General features: G+C 41.6%; 1 protein-coding gene across 1 annotated transcript in view; it reads right to left on the minus strand.

The window, feature by feature from the left end:
• Window positions 1–8,485: 8,485 nt before the first annotated feature.
• LOC116437438 (ceramide transfer protein-like) overlaps window positions 8,486–15,073 on the minus strand; it is a 230,223-nt gene continuing 223,635 nt past the window's right edge. The window contains exons 16-18 of the mRNA XM_032095083.1: window positions 13,500–13,629; window positions 12,057–12,193; window positions 8,486–8,543 (exon numbers count right to left, since the gene is read on the minus strand). Of these exons, the coding sequence (XP_031950974.1) occupies window positions 12,066–12,193; window positions 13,500–13,629 (258 nt within the window). The 3' untranslated portion in view covers window positions 8,486–8,543; window positions 12,057–12,065. The remainder of the gene's footprint in view (window positions 8,544–12,056; window positions 12,194–13,499; window positions 13,630–15,073) is intronic.

The following is a 15,073-nucleotide window of genomic DNA, read 5'->3' on the forward strand; positions in this document are numbered from 1 at the left end:
AAGCATAACTTATGGGACCAAGCATATGACTGTATTCTTTTTATTTTAAGATTTCTTTTTGCCAGCTTAAATAACTGCATTCTTCAAGGGCAGGGCTAGTGTAAGGACTCTGCCTTTGTTGCATTACATTACCTGAGGCCTGATGCAGCTAAGTTTAAGAGTTTTCTCTTTGTGGAAGTAATTCTTTCTATCATTTCAAGTTGTTCCTTCAGTCTTGCATACTTGTAAGCTTTCTACAACTTTAGTGATTACTATATAAAAATTAGAAACCACTTCATAACAAATAAAGATGGGATTTTATTGATCCATTAGGCACCAGCTATTCCTGCTATTAAAAAAGCTTGGTCTACAGAAGTTTGTCTTGGTTCTTGAAAATTCTTCATACTTTAGAAAAAAGTTTATTCTCTAGCACTCCTCAGCTCTGGATCTACATATTTAACATGGAAATTTTCATAATGTTATTAATTCTATACAAACAGACACAAAAGCTTAAATACAACTTTCAAAGTGCTCTATATAAGACAATACTGTACAGGAACATATTTTAACATGCCTCTGATTTACTAGCACAAAATGAGTTTTTTAATATGTAAACTAATGTGGCATTCAAGCTTTCATCTCCCTCATCTGAACTGATACACAGGGATGGGGAGCAGAATAGGCCCCCTGCAATCCAGGAGGAAGTAGTTAATGACCTGCTGTGCCACTTAGACACTCACAAGTCTATGGGACCAGATGGGATTCACCCAAGGGTGCTGAAAGAGCAGGCAGAAGAGCTCGTCAAGCCACTCTCCCTCATTCATCATTAGTTCTGGTGTAGTGGGTTGACCCTGGCTGAATGCCAGGCATCCACCAAAGCCTCTCTATCAGTCCCCTCTGCAGCTGGACAGGGGAGAGAATATATAATGAAGGGTTCATGGGTTGAGATAAGGACTCACCAAATACCGTCATAGGCAAAACAGACTAGAGATATTAATTGAATTTATTACTAACGAAATCAGAGGAGGATAATGAGAAGTAAAATAAGACCTTAAAAACACCTTCCCCTACCCCTCCTGACGAAGTTCACTGCTCGCTCAGTTGGCAGACTCACTGTTCTTTGCCCAGGAATGCCTTGAGCTGCCAGGAGAGACAGCACGGGCGATCCAGCAGCTCAGTGGCTCCGATATGTGGCAAGTGATAGCTGTTTGGCTATCATCACAAGCAGAAGCAAAGAGGTAGAAATATAGCCCTGACTCCGTGCTTCTATTCCTGTTTTCTTTATTCCTCCCGTCCTGGGAGGGACAAGAGAACCAGTCCACAGAAGAGGAAGCAGGAGCAGCTGCGATCGGCTCCTTTATTTGGGGGAGGGGCACGGGGAGAGCTAAGGGTGGACCCGGGGTAACCAGCCAATCGGACTCTGTTTCGGGGGAGTCCGTGCTACTTTCAAGTTTTACCCGCGCTTGGAACAAAGGGGATTCAGAGCACATGGCAGAGACAAGTCCGGACATGCCTGGGCGGGTCCCAGGGCCGGGTGAGCAATAACACCCTCCCTTCTTCCAAGCGCTACCTCCTCCCCCAGTGGCACAAGGAGACAGGGAATGGGGGTTATAGTCATGTCCACATTGGGTGCCAGAAGGACTGTAGTGGGTTGACCATGGCTGGGTGCCAGGTGCCCACCAAGCCACTCTATCACTCCCCAGAGGGACAGGGGAAAGAAAATATGATGGAAAACAACTGGTTATTTGAGATTAGGCAGTTGAGTAAAGCAAAAAAACCTGAAAGTTTGCACATGCATAAGCAAAGGGGAAAAAAAGGTTATTCTCTATTACCGCAGGCCTGGTTCCTACCGTATATCACCGTGTCCCGCAGCCATAGGGAGGAGGAGGAGGGAAGATCCAGCAGGCAGGAATTGTGCAGCAAGATTGATTGATTTAATTATTTTACAAACTCTTTTGTAGACTTTTTTCTTCATAGTCTAATTGGACAAGGGACCAGCCACCCCTTGGGGTGATTGGCCAAAATCCTAAAGCATCCATTATCAAAATATTTTTCTACTATACCATAAACAAGACTTTCCAAGGTTGCAGGTGGCTTGGTTGTTTACATTCCCTGCTACCTCTTCTGTGAGAGAGAAAAGTCTCTCACGGACTTAGAAAATAACAAGGAAATCCTCACTAACAGCATTTTTGTACCTACAATTCTCTACTTTCCATCAGCAAGTGACGTTCAGCCACTTCCTGGGAAGCAGGGCTTCAGCACATGTAGTGGTTGCTCTGGAAGGAAAACATTATAAAATAATGAATGCCCCCTATTCCTCCTCTCTCCCTAAGCTTTTATATCTGAGCTGATGTCATATGGTATGGAATATCCCTTTGGTTAATTTGGGTCAGCTGGCTTAGTCGTTCCCCCTCCCAGAATCTTGCCCACTTCCAGCCCCTTGATGGGAGTGGAATGTTGAGATACAGTGCTGATGCTGTGCCAGCGCTGCTCAGCAGTAGCCAAAACACTGGTGTGTTCTCAACACCTTTCTAGCTCCCAATGCAAAGCACAGCACTGTGAGGGCTGCTATGGGGAAATGAACTCCAGCTCAGCCAGACCCAATACACCTGGTTAACCAGGGAGGTCACTGACAACCAGAGGTTGGCCAGTGTGATGTCCATCCACAAGAAGGGTCGGAAGGAGAATCCAGGGAACTACAGGCCTGTCGACCTGACCTCAGCACCAGGAAAGGTTATGGAACAGATTATCTTGAGTGCGATCACACGGCACATACAGGACAGCCAAGGGATCAGACTCAGCCCTGATGGGTTTAGGAAAGGCAGGTCCTACTTGACCAAACTAATCTTTTATGACCAGGTGACCTACCTAGTGGATGAGGGAAAGGCTGTGGATGTTGTCTATCTGGACTTCAGTAAAGCCTTTGACACTGTCTCCCACAGCATTCGCTTGGAAAAGCTGGCAGCCCATGCTGCACTCTTGACTGGGTTAAAAACTGGCTGGATGGCCAGGCCCAGAGACTGGTGATGAATGGAGTTACATTCAGTTGGCAGCCAGTAACTAGTGGGATTCCACAAGGTTCAATATTGGGATGAGTCCCGTTTAATACCTTGACCGATGATCTGGACATGGAGATCAAGTGCACCCTCAGTAAGTTCACAGATGACACCATGTGTGCAGGAATGTTGATCTGCTGAAGGGTGGGAAGGCTCTACAGAAGGATCTGGACAGGCTGGATCAATGGGCCGAGGCCAATTGTATGAGGTTCAATAAGGCAAAGTGCCAGGTCCTGCACTTTGATCACAACAACCCCATGGGATGCTACAGGCTGGAGGCAGAGTGGCTGGAAAGTGGCGCAGCAGAAAAGGACCTGAAGGTTCTCATCGACAGCTGGCTGAACATGAGCCAGCAGTTTGCCCAGGTGGCCAAGAAGGCCAATGGCCTGGCTTGTATCAGAACTAGTGTGGCCAGCAGGACTAGGGCGGTGATCATTCCCCTGGATTCAGTGCTAGTGAGGCCACAATGTGAATCCTGTGTTCAGTTTTGGGCCCCTCACTAAAAGAAAGACATTGAGGTGCTGGATTATGTCTAAAGAAGAACAGCAAAGCTGGTGAAGGGTCTAGAGAACAAGTCTTATGAGGAGAGGCTGAGGTAACTGAGGTTTTTTAGTCTGGAAAAAATGAGGCTGAGGGTAGACCTTATTGTTCTCAACAATTATCTGAAAGGAGATTGTAGCAAGGTGGGTGTTGGGCTATTTTCCAAAGTAACAAGTGATAGGATGAGAGGAAACAGCCTCGAGTTGCACCATAGGAGGTTTAGGCTAGATATTAGGAAACATTTCTTCACCAAAATGGTTGGCAGGCTTTGGAACAGGCTGCCCAGGGTGATACCTAAAGATTTTTAGCTTTTTATGTATTCTTCACGTATTTTTAGCTTTGTAGATTGTTAAGGTATGGTTGTAACTTCTAGTACTTTTCCAGCTCTCTTTCCCACAGCGAACAAACTCTTATTGATGCATTCTTGGAATTCTGTTTAGTCTTGTTTGTTAGTTTAGCAAGAACATTTTATTTTGCATCATGTAATCGTGGACATAATAAAGGTAGAGCTAGGAGACTGGGGGGAGAGCTCCAATGGGGCAGAATCTGTGGGGAGATTACCTAACCAACTGCTCTTCTAATTGGACAATATTTGCTAGATATACTAATTGCCCAGTCTTATAAAATTGTACGAATCTAATTCAGGGCACGGTTTTGGCCATATTGTGTACCTGAAAGCTTTCAAGTAAAGGTTTGCTTTAATATTATCATTTTAATGTTGTTTGGGAAGGTTTTGTTATATTTCCAGGCATCAAGGGAACTGGTGGAGTCACCATCCCTAGAAGTGTTCAAGAAATGACTGGACATGGCACTTACTGCTATGGTTTAGTTGTAAGGTGATGTTCGGTCAAAGGTTGGACTCTATGATCTTGGAGGTCTTTTCCAACTTTAGTGATTCTATGATTCTATGATAACATCAGTAATATAAGCAAACTGTTTTCCTGTCAAATGGTTTCCTTACATTATAGTATTGTATACAACTTTATATACAATCCAAAAGTTGGTTACAAGGTAAAATGTTTTAAATAAGTTTTTCCAAAAAGCTGAAAGTTAAAAATAACTACAAAGTAGGATTTTTCTTCATATTTTTTAATACTTTTCACTTTTAAATATTGGTTTAAAATTTGTGATTGTACCACGGAAGGACCAACTTCTTTTAATTTTTAAAAATTTATCATTAGGATCATAACGCTATGTTGGGGTTTTAGGAGCTCTCCTGGTTTTTTTTTTTTCTGTTAAAGGAATTTTCCCCATATGTGTTGCTAGGGGGACAAATTGCTGGGTACTTCAGAAAAACAAAAGACCTAGCCACTGGAGTGGGGTGCATCTGGCTACTCTTTTGTTTCACCTGAGTGTGCGGACAGTCGGTCCCCGGCTTTGGATGGAGAGGGAGGCTGTTTCGTTGGCTGCTTTTCCTTCTGCCAGAGAAACCCCAGGATCCCAAGCCTGCCTTCCCTGCCCCACTGGTAGCTGGGCTGTGGCCACCCTGCCGCCACTGTTGCTTCGAGCCTTCGCTACGTTGTAGCCGTGCTCGCCCTGCCTGCCCAGACCTCCGGGGGGTTTCCACCGCAGCTCCACAGTTTGGATACATCTCGTCTGCCACCTGGGATTTGTGCTCATCCCTGACGTTCCAGTCTGCTGTTCCTGAGGGTCCGGCCGGACACGGGGATCGGCTGCCCCAGGGGGTTTGTGAAGCTTTTTTGTTCCATCCCTTCCCGGGATCCCAAGCCGCCAGTGCTGCGTGCTCCCCGAGCTCGCTCCGAAGCGCCCCCTGCAGCCGCTGGGGGAACCATTGCACCTGCCCTGCTCACCGGGAGCCGCCAGCGCCCCTGCTGGCTGCGACCGGAACTGCACCCGAGGGGAAAGGGTCTGACAGCCGAGAAGGCTGGGACTGGGTTTGTGATTGTTTGCTGTTACTGCCATAGTTATTGTTGTTTGTTTGACTGGTTATACACATACAGATATATAATAGTAAAGAACTGTTATTCCTATTTTCCACATATTTGCCTAAAAGCCCCTTGATTTCAAAATTATAATAACTCGGAGGGAAGGGGGGTTGCATCTGCCATTCCAAGGGAGGCTCCTGTCTTCCTTAGCAGACACCTGTCTTTCAAACCAAGACAAGCTATTATAGAACAAAACAATTACACTCTATACACTCAAGGTATTTAAAAATATGATTCATGTTTTGAATCTGTTGATGAATGGTGGCAATTCAAATACAGCATTATCTGTACAACTTGACAAAAATACAGGTGGACAATCTGAGTAGTTAAAAGAGAATCTGCACAACTTCACATAAGCCAGCTCAGCCCAATTAAGTAAAAAGTAATTTTTTTTCCAAGATGTATTAAATTTTTCACAGATAAATTTGTCAAAATACGATGTTCAGGTTTTCAGACAGGATAACAATGACCATCTCTCATCCTCATTCCCAATACAAGTTCTACAAAGTAATTTCCTTCAGATCTAGTTCAGCAACATTCAAATTCACCAAACGGACAAAGATATTCAGAGAACAGTATCTGATGGATAAGAAAACTGTCTTCTCAGCCCTTCAAATTGGTTCAGCTTATGAAAAAAGCCATTCTAGAATCATGGGCTGCTTCTGCAAAGACCACAGCTGTATAAATACCACAGATCCTTTGACAGGAAGAACTCAGAATGCACAGATATGTGGCAGTGACTGGAAAGAGGGTTGGGCTCAAAAGACAGGGGAAATTTAAAAAAACCGTAAAGGATCCCTTCTAGAAGAAAAGACCTAATGGTTACTTGCACATGGATAATCTGAGAGGTCAATATCTGCCTTTTAAATTTTGTTTTTAAAGCAGTCAATTAATACCTATTTCTCAATCCTGCAACTCCTTCCATATTCTTTAAGAAGCCTCTTACAACTCTGATTGGGCAGGGCCAGCTGTAGTGAAGTACCAGTGCCTTTATCTAAAAGTAAAATATTATTTACAATTAGTATCTGTAGTTTAATTTTATTTACAGAATTGCAAAAGTACATCATATTTAGTGCAAATGCAACTAATTATATAAGAATTATATACTGCTTTGTAAACTTCCCATACCTTTGCAAAATAAAGTCATCCAATTAAATTAATGAACAGTTAGTTGCCTGTGTTCAACAACTACAAGAAAAGGCAAATACGGAGTTAAATTCTTTATATTTTGGGCTTTTTTCCTTTTACATTCCCATCAGTAGCTATGGTGGAATTAACCACTGCTTGGTTGATTTTAAAATGAAGAAGTATATTTGAGATAATTTTTTTTAAACATTACTATATAAAATGTTCACTATTGATGTAGTAAACACACAACTTTTCATCTTATTTGCCTTACTAGCATTAACATATAGGCACTTTTCTAGATGTTCAAATTAATAGAATAACTGTAATAAGGCATATTCCATGTACACCATTAAAAAAAAGGCAAATAAAAAGGAAAACATGGAACATGAAAGCTGCATGCATGTGTAATTGTGTGTTATGTATGATTTCATCTTTATAGAGAAGATGAACAGATAAAGTATTTTTTTCAACACTGTGCAGATCACATTTAATAATTCACCAAATCTTTATTAAATTACTATTTTTTATTTATTTTCAGTTACCTACCATACTATATCAAACAAGACTTTCAGTTTTCTTTTGAGAAAAAAAAATTAATCTGGAACTTTTTTCTTGAGATACACAGGTAAGTGAAACACCCAGCAGTCTCTGAAGAGTTTCCAGCTACAGGACATAGATAAAAGACTTCAAAGTCAGTACTAGTCTGCCAGAGACTTCTCTTAATGAGCATATCCAGAATCAGAGGCAAGCAAATATCTGATATTTGAATTCTCATAGCAAATAGACAAAACTTTCCAATATGAACTATACATCCTTATAACTGATGAGGTTTTGATTGAGGCAAGTATCAGTGCAACTTATTTTCTACATGAACCTTATAGCATGGCTTTACCAAGATGAGAAAAACACATGCAGGATCTGAAAATAATGTACTCATCCTCATTCTAGTCTGGGAATGTTGTCCTATGTAGTCCAAATTACTTCAATAAATATTATAGTGTACCTTCTCACAGCTTTGGGAAAGCCCCAGATATCATGCAAGAAAGCAGTCCACATTTATAACAAACAGATGACTTCTGGCTTTCAGGCACTGTCTTGCCCTCTCATACAGAATCTTCCTAGAAATTTCTGGATCAGGTTTAATAGCAAAATTTCTGTAGCACATATTGCATAACTAAAAAATCCAATAGAAATATACCTGGAAAAAAATAAAGCTTTTCACACTCTTACTCCTTCAGAGCCAAAGATCTTCATAAGAGTAAGACAATAGAAAAGGCAAAGTCATAAGGATATTGACAGCCCTCAATTATTACCTGACATTTTATGTAACAAGATGTTTCATTATAGAAACAAACAGCAATGAACTATGATTATACAAAGCAAAACAAAACCTGTTAATAAGTCACTTAGGTTGTACTGAACTGCCTCCCTCCCCACTAAAATACTACAGAGATTCTTATGCACATAAAGCACCTAGAGTATGCTATATGTACATTTGTCTTTTGTGCTTTTTAGACATGCACAAAAACTGCACTAGTATCTTAGGAATGTTGACAGTGAAATTCTGCAAGTTGTTTAAAATTAAAGCAGTAACCCCTATTGGTGATTCAAAGCTGTACACATTCTTCCTCTTCTAAAGCAATCAAATAAAATAGCCATTTGCATGTTATCAAAACATCTATTGATAATTACATACTGATGCCGCAAAAAAATTTAGGAGAGAGCTAGTGTTAAATATTCAGCCGCATGGTGTTGCAGCACTTCTTTACTTCAGTATACAAACCCGAGAACTTCGGCAATAAAAATACTATAGATCCTTTGTTCCAGCATGGAGTGCTCTATGCACTTATTGGTCACTTCAAGGTGGAATGCTCACCCAGTCTCGTTCTGATCACTGCAAAGACAAAATACAGTAGTGAAAATTTTGAACACTAATAGGAAAACCAGAACTTGTTAAACCCCTTAAATAGTATTAGCACTACTATTATCACATTTGAACTGCGGGCTTGTGACAGCTATGTTTTAAATGATCCACCTACACTAGTTCTCTAACAATATACAATCAAAAATGAGAATCATTACAGGGTTACCTGTTACAGAAGGATGAAATTACTAAGATTTTTAGAGTACGACATAATAAATAGAACCTAAAAATAGAGGCAGCCTATGCCATACATAGAAAAGTGATAAATCCCCATTTTCATAGAATCACAGAATATCCTGAGTTGAAAGAGACCCACAAGGATCATTGAGTTCAACTGCTGACCCTGCACAGGACAACCCCAAGAATGACACCATGTGCCTGAGAGCATTGTCCAAATATTTCCTGAACTCAGACAGGTTTGGTGCTGTGACCACTTCCCTGGGGAGCCTGTTCCAGTGCCCAACCACTGGTGAAGAACCTTTTCCTTATATCCAAGCTACATATCCCCTGACTCAGCTTCATGCCATTCTCTCGGGGCCTATGACTGGTCACCAGAGAAAAGAGATCAGTTGCCAGCCTGCCTGCCTGCTTCCGCTTGTAAGGAAGTTGTAGACTGCAATGAGGTCTCCCCTCAGTCTCCTCTTCTCCAGGCTGAGCAAACCAAATGACCTCAGCTACTCCTCATAAGGCTTCTCCTCTAGACCCTTCACCATCTTCATGGCCCTCCTTTGGATGCTCTCTAATAGCTTTATTTGCTTATTATATTGAGGTGCCCAAAACTGCACACAGGACTTGAGGTGAGGCCGCACCAGTGCAGAGCAGAGTGGGACAATCACCTCCCTTGACTGGTTCACGATGCTGAGCTTGGTCACCCCAGCACCTGGTTGACTCTTGTGACTGCCAGGGCACACTCCTGGCTCATATTCAACTTGCTGCGAACACAAATGCACAGATCTCTTTCCATGGGGCTGCCCTCCAGCCTCTTGCTCCCTAGTCTATATGTACATCCAGGGTTGCCCCATTCCAGATGCAGAATCCATCACTTGCCTTTGTTAAACTTCATACGGTTGGCTCCTCCCAATTTAGTGTCATCAGCAAACTTACTTAGTATCTTTTTGAGTCCTGCATCTGAGTCGTTTATGAAGATGTTGAAGACAACTGGCCCTAAAGTGAAGCCCTGAGCTTTAAAATGGAGCTTTACTGAAATCCCAAAAGATTACATCAACTGGCTTCCCTTGATCAACTAGGTGGGCTACCTTGTTGTAAAAGGAAATGAAGTTTGTCAAACTGGACTTTCCCTTCATGAAGCCATGCTGGCTGTGATCAGTGACTGTGTTGTCCTTCAGGTGTTTTTCAATAACTCCCAGAATAGTCTTCTCCATAATTTTACCAGGCACTGAAGTGAGACTGACAGGCCTATACTTACCAGGGCCATCCCTCTTGTCCTTCTTGAAAACTGGGATAATGTTACCCAGCATCCAGTCAACTGGGACCTCTCCAGATTCCCAAGACCATTGAGAAATCATTGAGAGTGGCCTCACAATGACATCAGCCAGCTCTGAGCATTTTTGTATGAATCTCATCAGGTGCCATAGACTTATAGGAATCCAGCTGGAGCAGCAAATCCCACACAGTTTCAGGGTCAAATGGGAGTTTGTCATTCTCAGAGTCGTGGTCTTCCAGCTCAGGGCACTGGGACCCCCTTAGCCCATTATCAGTCTTGAAGGAGGCAAAGAAAGCATTAAACACCTGTGCCCTGTCTATGTCCCTATTTGTGAGGTGACCATCCTCTTCCTGTAATGGGCCAATGTTATTTCTGCACTGCCTTTTGCTATTAACATATTTAAAAAAGCTCTGTTGTCCCCCACAGTTCTGGCAGCTTGAACTCCAGTTAAGCTTTCACTGCATGAATTTTCTCCCTACAGTGGTGTCTTGGGGTGACTTTATGATGTGCATCCCCTATCGCTGCTCTATGCCCAGAAATTAATTTTGTGCCTTTCTGTGCCTTTAAGCTGAGCCTGAGAGGGGGGAGAGGAAAAAACCAAGCGAACTTTTCAAAGCAGCTGTTCAAGGACACAGATACACACTCCTCTGTGTCCTGCTGCAGCAGCAAGAGCAGAGGAAGCACCCTTCTTGCTTTTCAGCCACCTTTCAGCTCCTTTTCTCCGGAGGGAGACGGTGAGTTGAACTTTGTTTTCCTGGGACTTTGGTTTTTCCCTTCTTCTCTTCTGGACTGTTTCAACATCAGAACACATCGGGAGAATTTTCCACCAAGGCCCCGGGGTGGGCCCACACCGACCCAGCTCCGAGGAGAAGAGAGACCACACCTACAGAAGGACTCTGAAATTTCCCCAGGTTTCTCTCCACAGCGAGAGGTTTTATTATTTAGCATTATTATCCTTTTCCTGTGTGTTTGTTAAATAAATAGATTTTTTTATCTCTTTCACTTTCCTCCGAGGAAAATTTCTTTTTTCCCGAACCTGGTGGGGGAGGGATGGTTGTAACCTGCCTTCTCTCAGAGGATATTTTCCTCCAGATTTGTCCAAACTGGCACAAGTGGCGAGCAGTATCTCTGTAGTCCTCCCATGTCTCCTGTCCTTGCTTCCAATGTCCATACACCTTCTTTTTTTGCCTTATTGTTAAAAGAAGATCTCTGTTCAGCCAAGCCAGCCTTCTGCCTCATCTGCTTGACTTCCAACATTTGGCAGTTGCCTGCTCCTGTGCCCTTGGGAGGTGGTGTTTAAAAAGTGACCAGCACTGTGACCCCAGCACCTTTAAAAGCATTTTCCCAGGGGACCTTACTCACTAGTTCCCTGAGCAGCCTGAAGTCTGCTCTCCTCATGTCCAGTCTTGCAGCTTTGCTGGCACTTTTCCTCCTGTCAACAGAGATTTTAAACTCGATCGCTTCGTTTTCACTGTGGTCAAGATGGCTACCAATCTCCACTCACAAGACCCTCTCTGTTAACAAGACACAAATGAAGGAGAGCATCTTTCCTAGTCAGCTCCCTTAGTACCTGTACCGTGAGGTTGTCATCCAGGTGTTTTAGGAATCTCCTGGACTTGTTTGTACCAGCTGTGTGGTTAACATCTGGCAAGTTGAAGTCTCCCATAAGGACAAGGGTGGTTGACTTAGAAGTGTCCCTTAGTTCCTCAAAGAATAATTCATGAGTGTTATAATCTGTGCTGGGTAGCCTATAGTAGACCTCCATGCTTTATTTGTTTGTCCCTTGATCCTTACCCCGAGGCTCTCAACTGTGCCATTGCCAACTGTGAGCTCCATATCTTCCAGCCCCTCCATTACATACAATGCTACTCCCCTACCTCACCTGCCCTGCCAATCCCTCCTGAAGTGCCTGTAACCATCTACATATATTAAATCTCAGCACTGAATTCATGCTAGAAAGACATTTCTAGATCACATACTTCTGTTTGGCCTTAAATATTTACAATAGTGAATCAAGAATAAAAAAAATGAATGTATACCTGCTAATACTAGAATAAAATAGGCTTTCCTGCCGTTTTCTCTTGCACATATGATGTAAAACGCTTTAAGAATTTTGGATATTCTCGTTTTGCCACTGCCCGTAACACTGATGCTGGTGCCCATCCTCCCGGGTTCACTAGAATTAGACAGTAAGCCAGACATTAAAATACAACAAATCTGCTAAAAGCTAGAAAAGAAAATTTAAGTCTGTATTCCTGCAATTCTTTCTGAAGTAACAGGAAAGAATAATCAGCAGAATGTAAACCCTTACAGCTTGTATTTCAGCACTTTCTACTCTTAATACTCTAATTTAGTCCAGTTTTACAATACTACTATTTAGAAAACATTACCATGATGTATTGGCTTTGGGGAATGCCCAAATGAAAGATGATATTCTTTAAGTACTTCCAAAAAACAACAGAAAGAGACTCAAGCTACTTCTCATTTCAAAGAAAATAGAAGCGAAGCATTAACTTTTCAATAACTGCTGCATTTGCCTGCAGAGTTGCTACATAACCAATGTCTTACAAATTATTTTTAAAGCACTTTGAACAAAATTTTCTCTGATTATAAAATATGCTTAAATTCACAAGTCAAATACTTTGCTGAAAAAGATGCCACTTCCCATATAATCACAGTTCAGAATTTGTCAATGAAAATATATATTTTAAATAATTGTGAAACTTCTAAACAGGAAACAAAGGAGCTTACCGCAGAGTTTAACATCATATAGTATTATTTGTACAGGATTTAATACAAGTTGTATCACTCCTATATGGCAAAGATTTACTGAACCCAATTTTCAGATTGTGATTATTTAGTAAGCTATGTAATAGGTGGTAAAAAATAATAAGCAGGTGATATACTCAAAGTATTTTGCAGCTACAGGAGTGGAGATAATAGGTATGAGGTTCCAATACTATAATATACTGCTAAATATTGGGTACAGTAACAATACAGTTTGGTTTTACTAACTTTGCAGTCAATACCAAAGATTCTGTCAGTTAAAAAAAAAAAATATGTAGACTACATTATACTATACAGTTTGCAAACATCCTTTCACAAACACGAATTGTGGAAAAAAAATTATAGTAATACATGAATAAAACCCCCAGATTATTACTAAAACTTAAAGCTTATGCCAAGTCATGCCACTTGCAGACATTTCTTCTGCCCACTCCCCCTCCACCCCAAGGTTCTGTACTTAGGACTGAGCTACACATAACTTCCATTTATTGCTCCCAAAAAGCCACACAATGAAAGATCCCATTCACTGATTGACGTAGCACGTTAATTTGAGTACTTTTGACCATGAAGACCACAAGTGAGATCCTATATATAAATTTAACAGAAAACTGCATCAACCTTTTTTTTCCCCCAGTATTCAGCTCCCAGGAATTAACATATATAATTAATGTCACACTGAATAATTTTAGACTTACCATTAGCTACATATGTAATCTTGCATAGGATATTGTCCCTGCTTATTTCCTTGTTCCCCTCTGGCGGGCTTACTAAAGTCTGACAAATCATAGCAATATTTATTTTGGCACGGACACAACGATTGTTCATCTGTCAAAAAAAAAAAAAAAAGAAACATTTGTAAACTTCCAACTAGGTTTATTTCAGCATACTTGAATGCTAACATTTAAATTTAGTATAAAGTCGAAGGTACTCCAAAAGTTATGTTTCTGGAAATTTGCATTCTAGCACTACATGGATGTAACATGAATGGGAATGAAATGAAAGGTACATGGTGAGTAGGGAAAGGGTTAAACTGAAACGCCTGAATCTCAAGTTTCTGCTTGCTTAATACAGTGAATTATTTCAATTATTGTGACAAGTAAGGAAAAATCTAAAGAATAATTCATCAGTGTTTACAAATATGAGTTGGTAACTTTTCCCTTGTAAGCAGGCAATGGCATAGTATTCAGCACAGAAACACTACAAAGAAAACAATCATTGGTACTGTCTGACAGAACCAAGACAGAACTGTGTAAGCTGTAGGTTTAACAGATTCCATATCTAGTTATACAAGCCTATCCCCATGTCTGACAATACTGAAGAGTTATTTATTCGATTCCATATGAAGAAACCTGTTGTGGTTTGACACTGGTTAAGCGCCAGGCACCACAAAAAACTATTCACTTATTTGCCTCTGCTATAGCTGGGCAGAGGAGGGGGGGAATTTTCATGAGTTGAGATAAGGATTAGGGGAAAAACACTTTAAGGCAAAACAGGTTCAAAACTTAAACAGTATAAAGAAGATTTATTATTGACAGAATTAAAAGGATAATAAGAACTAAAGCAAACTTTCAGAACACCTTTCCCAGTCCCTCCCTCTTTCCACCAACCACGCAAGGAAGCAAACATGGAGTTTTGGTCAGTATTTTACTTCTTAAGAGTCTTTCTTTATGTTTAAGGAAAAGAGTTTCTTCAGCTGTGCCGTGGGGTCCTTCCCACAGGAGATAGTTCTCTGTGAATTTTTCTAGCGTGGTTTTAACTTCCACAAGCAACAGCCTGCCTGAACCTGCTGCAAAGTGAAATCCCTCCCATGGGTCATGCAGTCTTCCCACAACTGCCTAGCGTGGGTCATAGTAGTTCATGGGGTTTAGTCTTTTAAGGATGAGCTGTTGTAGTTTGGAAGGGAAGGCTCTCTTCTTCAATCTCTAAAAGTAAGGGTCATCTCTCTCTGTTCAAGTTATTTATTAGATCACAGCCTCTCTGCATCTGTGTGCTCCAGCGTGAGCACTCCTCTTCATGGGCTGTGTGTGGATCTCTGCAACCCCCCATGCACCTCATGAATTATAGGGAAACAGTTTGTTGTATTATAGTCCTCACCATGGCTTGCAGGAGAATCTCAGCTCAGGTGCTTGGAGTGCCTCCTCCCTCTCCCTTCCCCCACCGACCTTGGTGCTGCCATGTTGGCCTTCCTCACATGACCTCACTTTTCCTTTTTCTCTGACTTGGAAGAAAATTGGCTTCTGTAAGTTGCAGCTGAGAGGTTGATCTTGTC

The sequence above is a fragment of the Corvus moneduloides genome, chromosome W (assembly GCF_009650955.1).
Source record: "Corvus moneduloides isolate bCorMon1 chromosome W, bCorMon1.pri, whole genome shotgun sequence".
Classification (NCBI taxonomy): domain Eukaryota; kingdom Metazoa; phylum Chordata; class Aves; order Passeriformes; family Corvidae; genus Corvus; species Corvus moneduloides.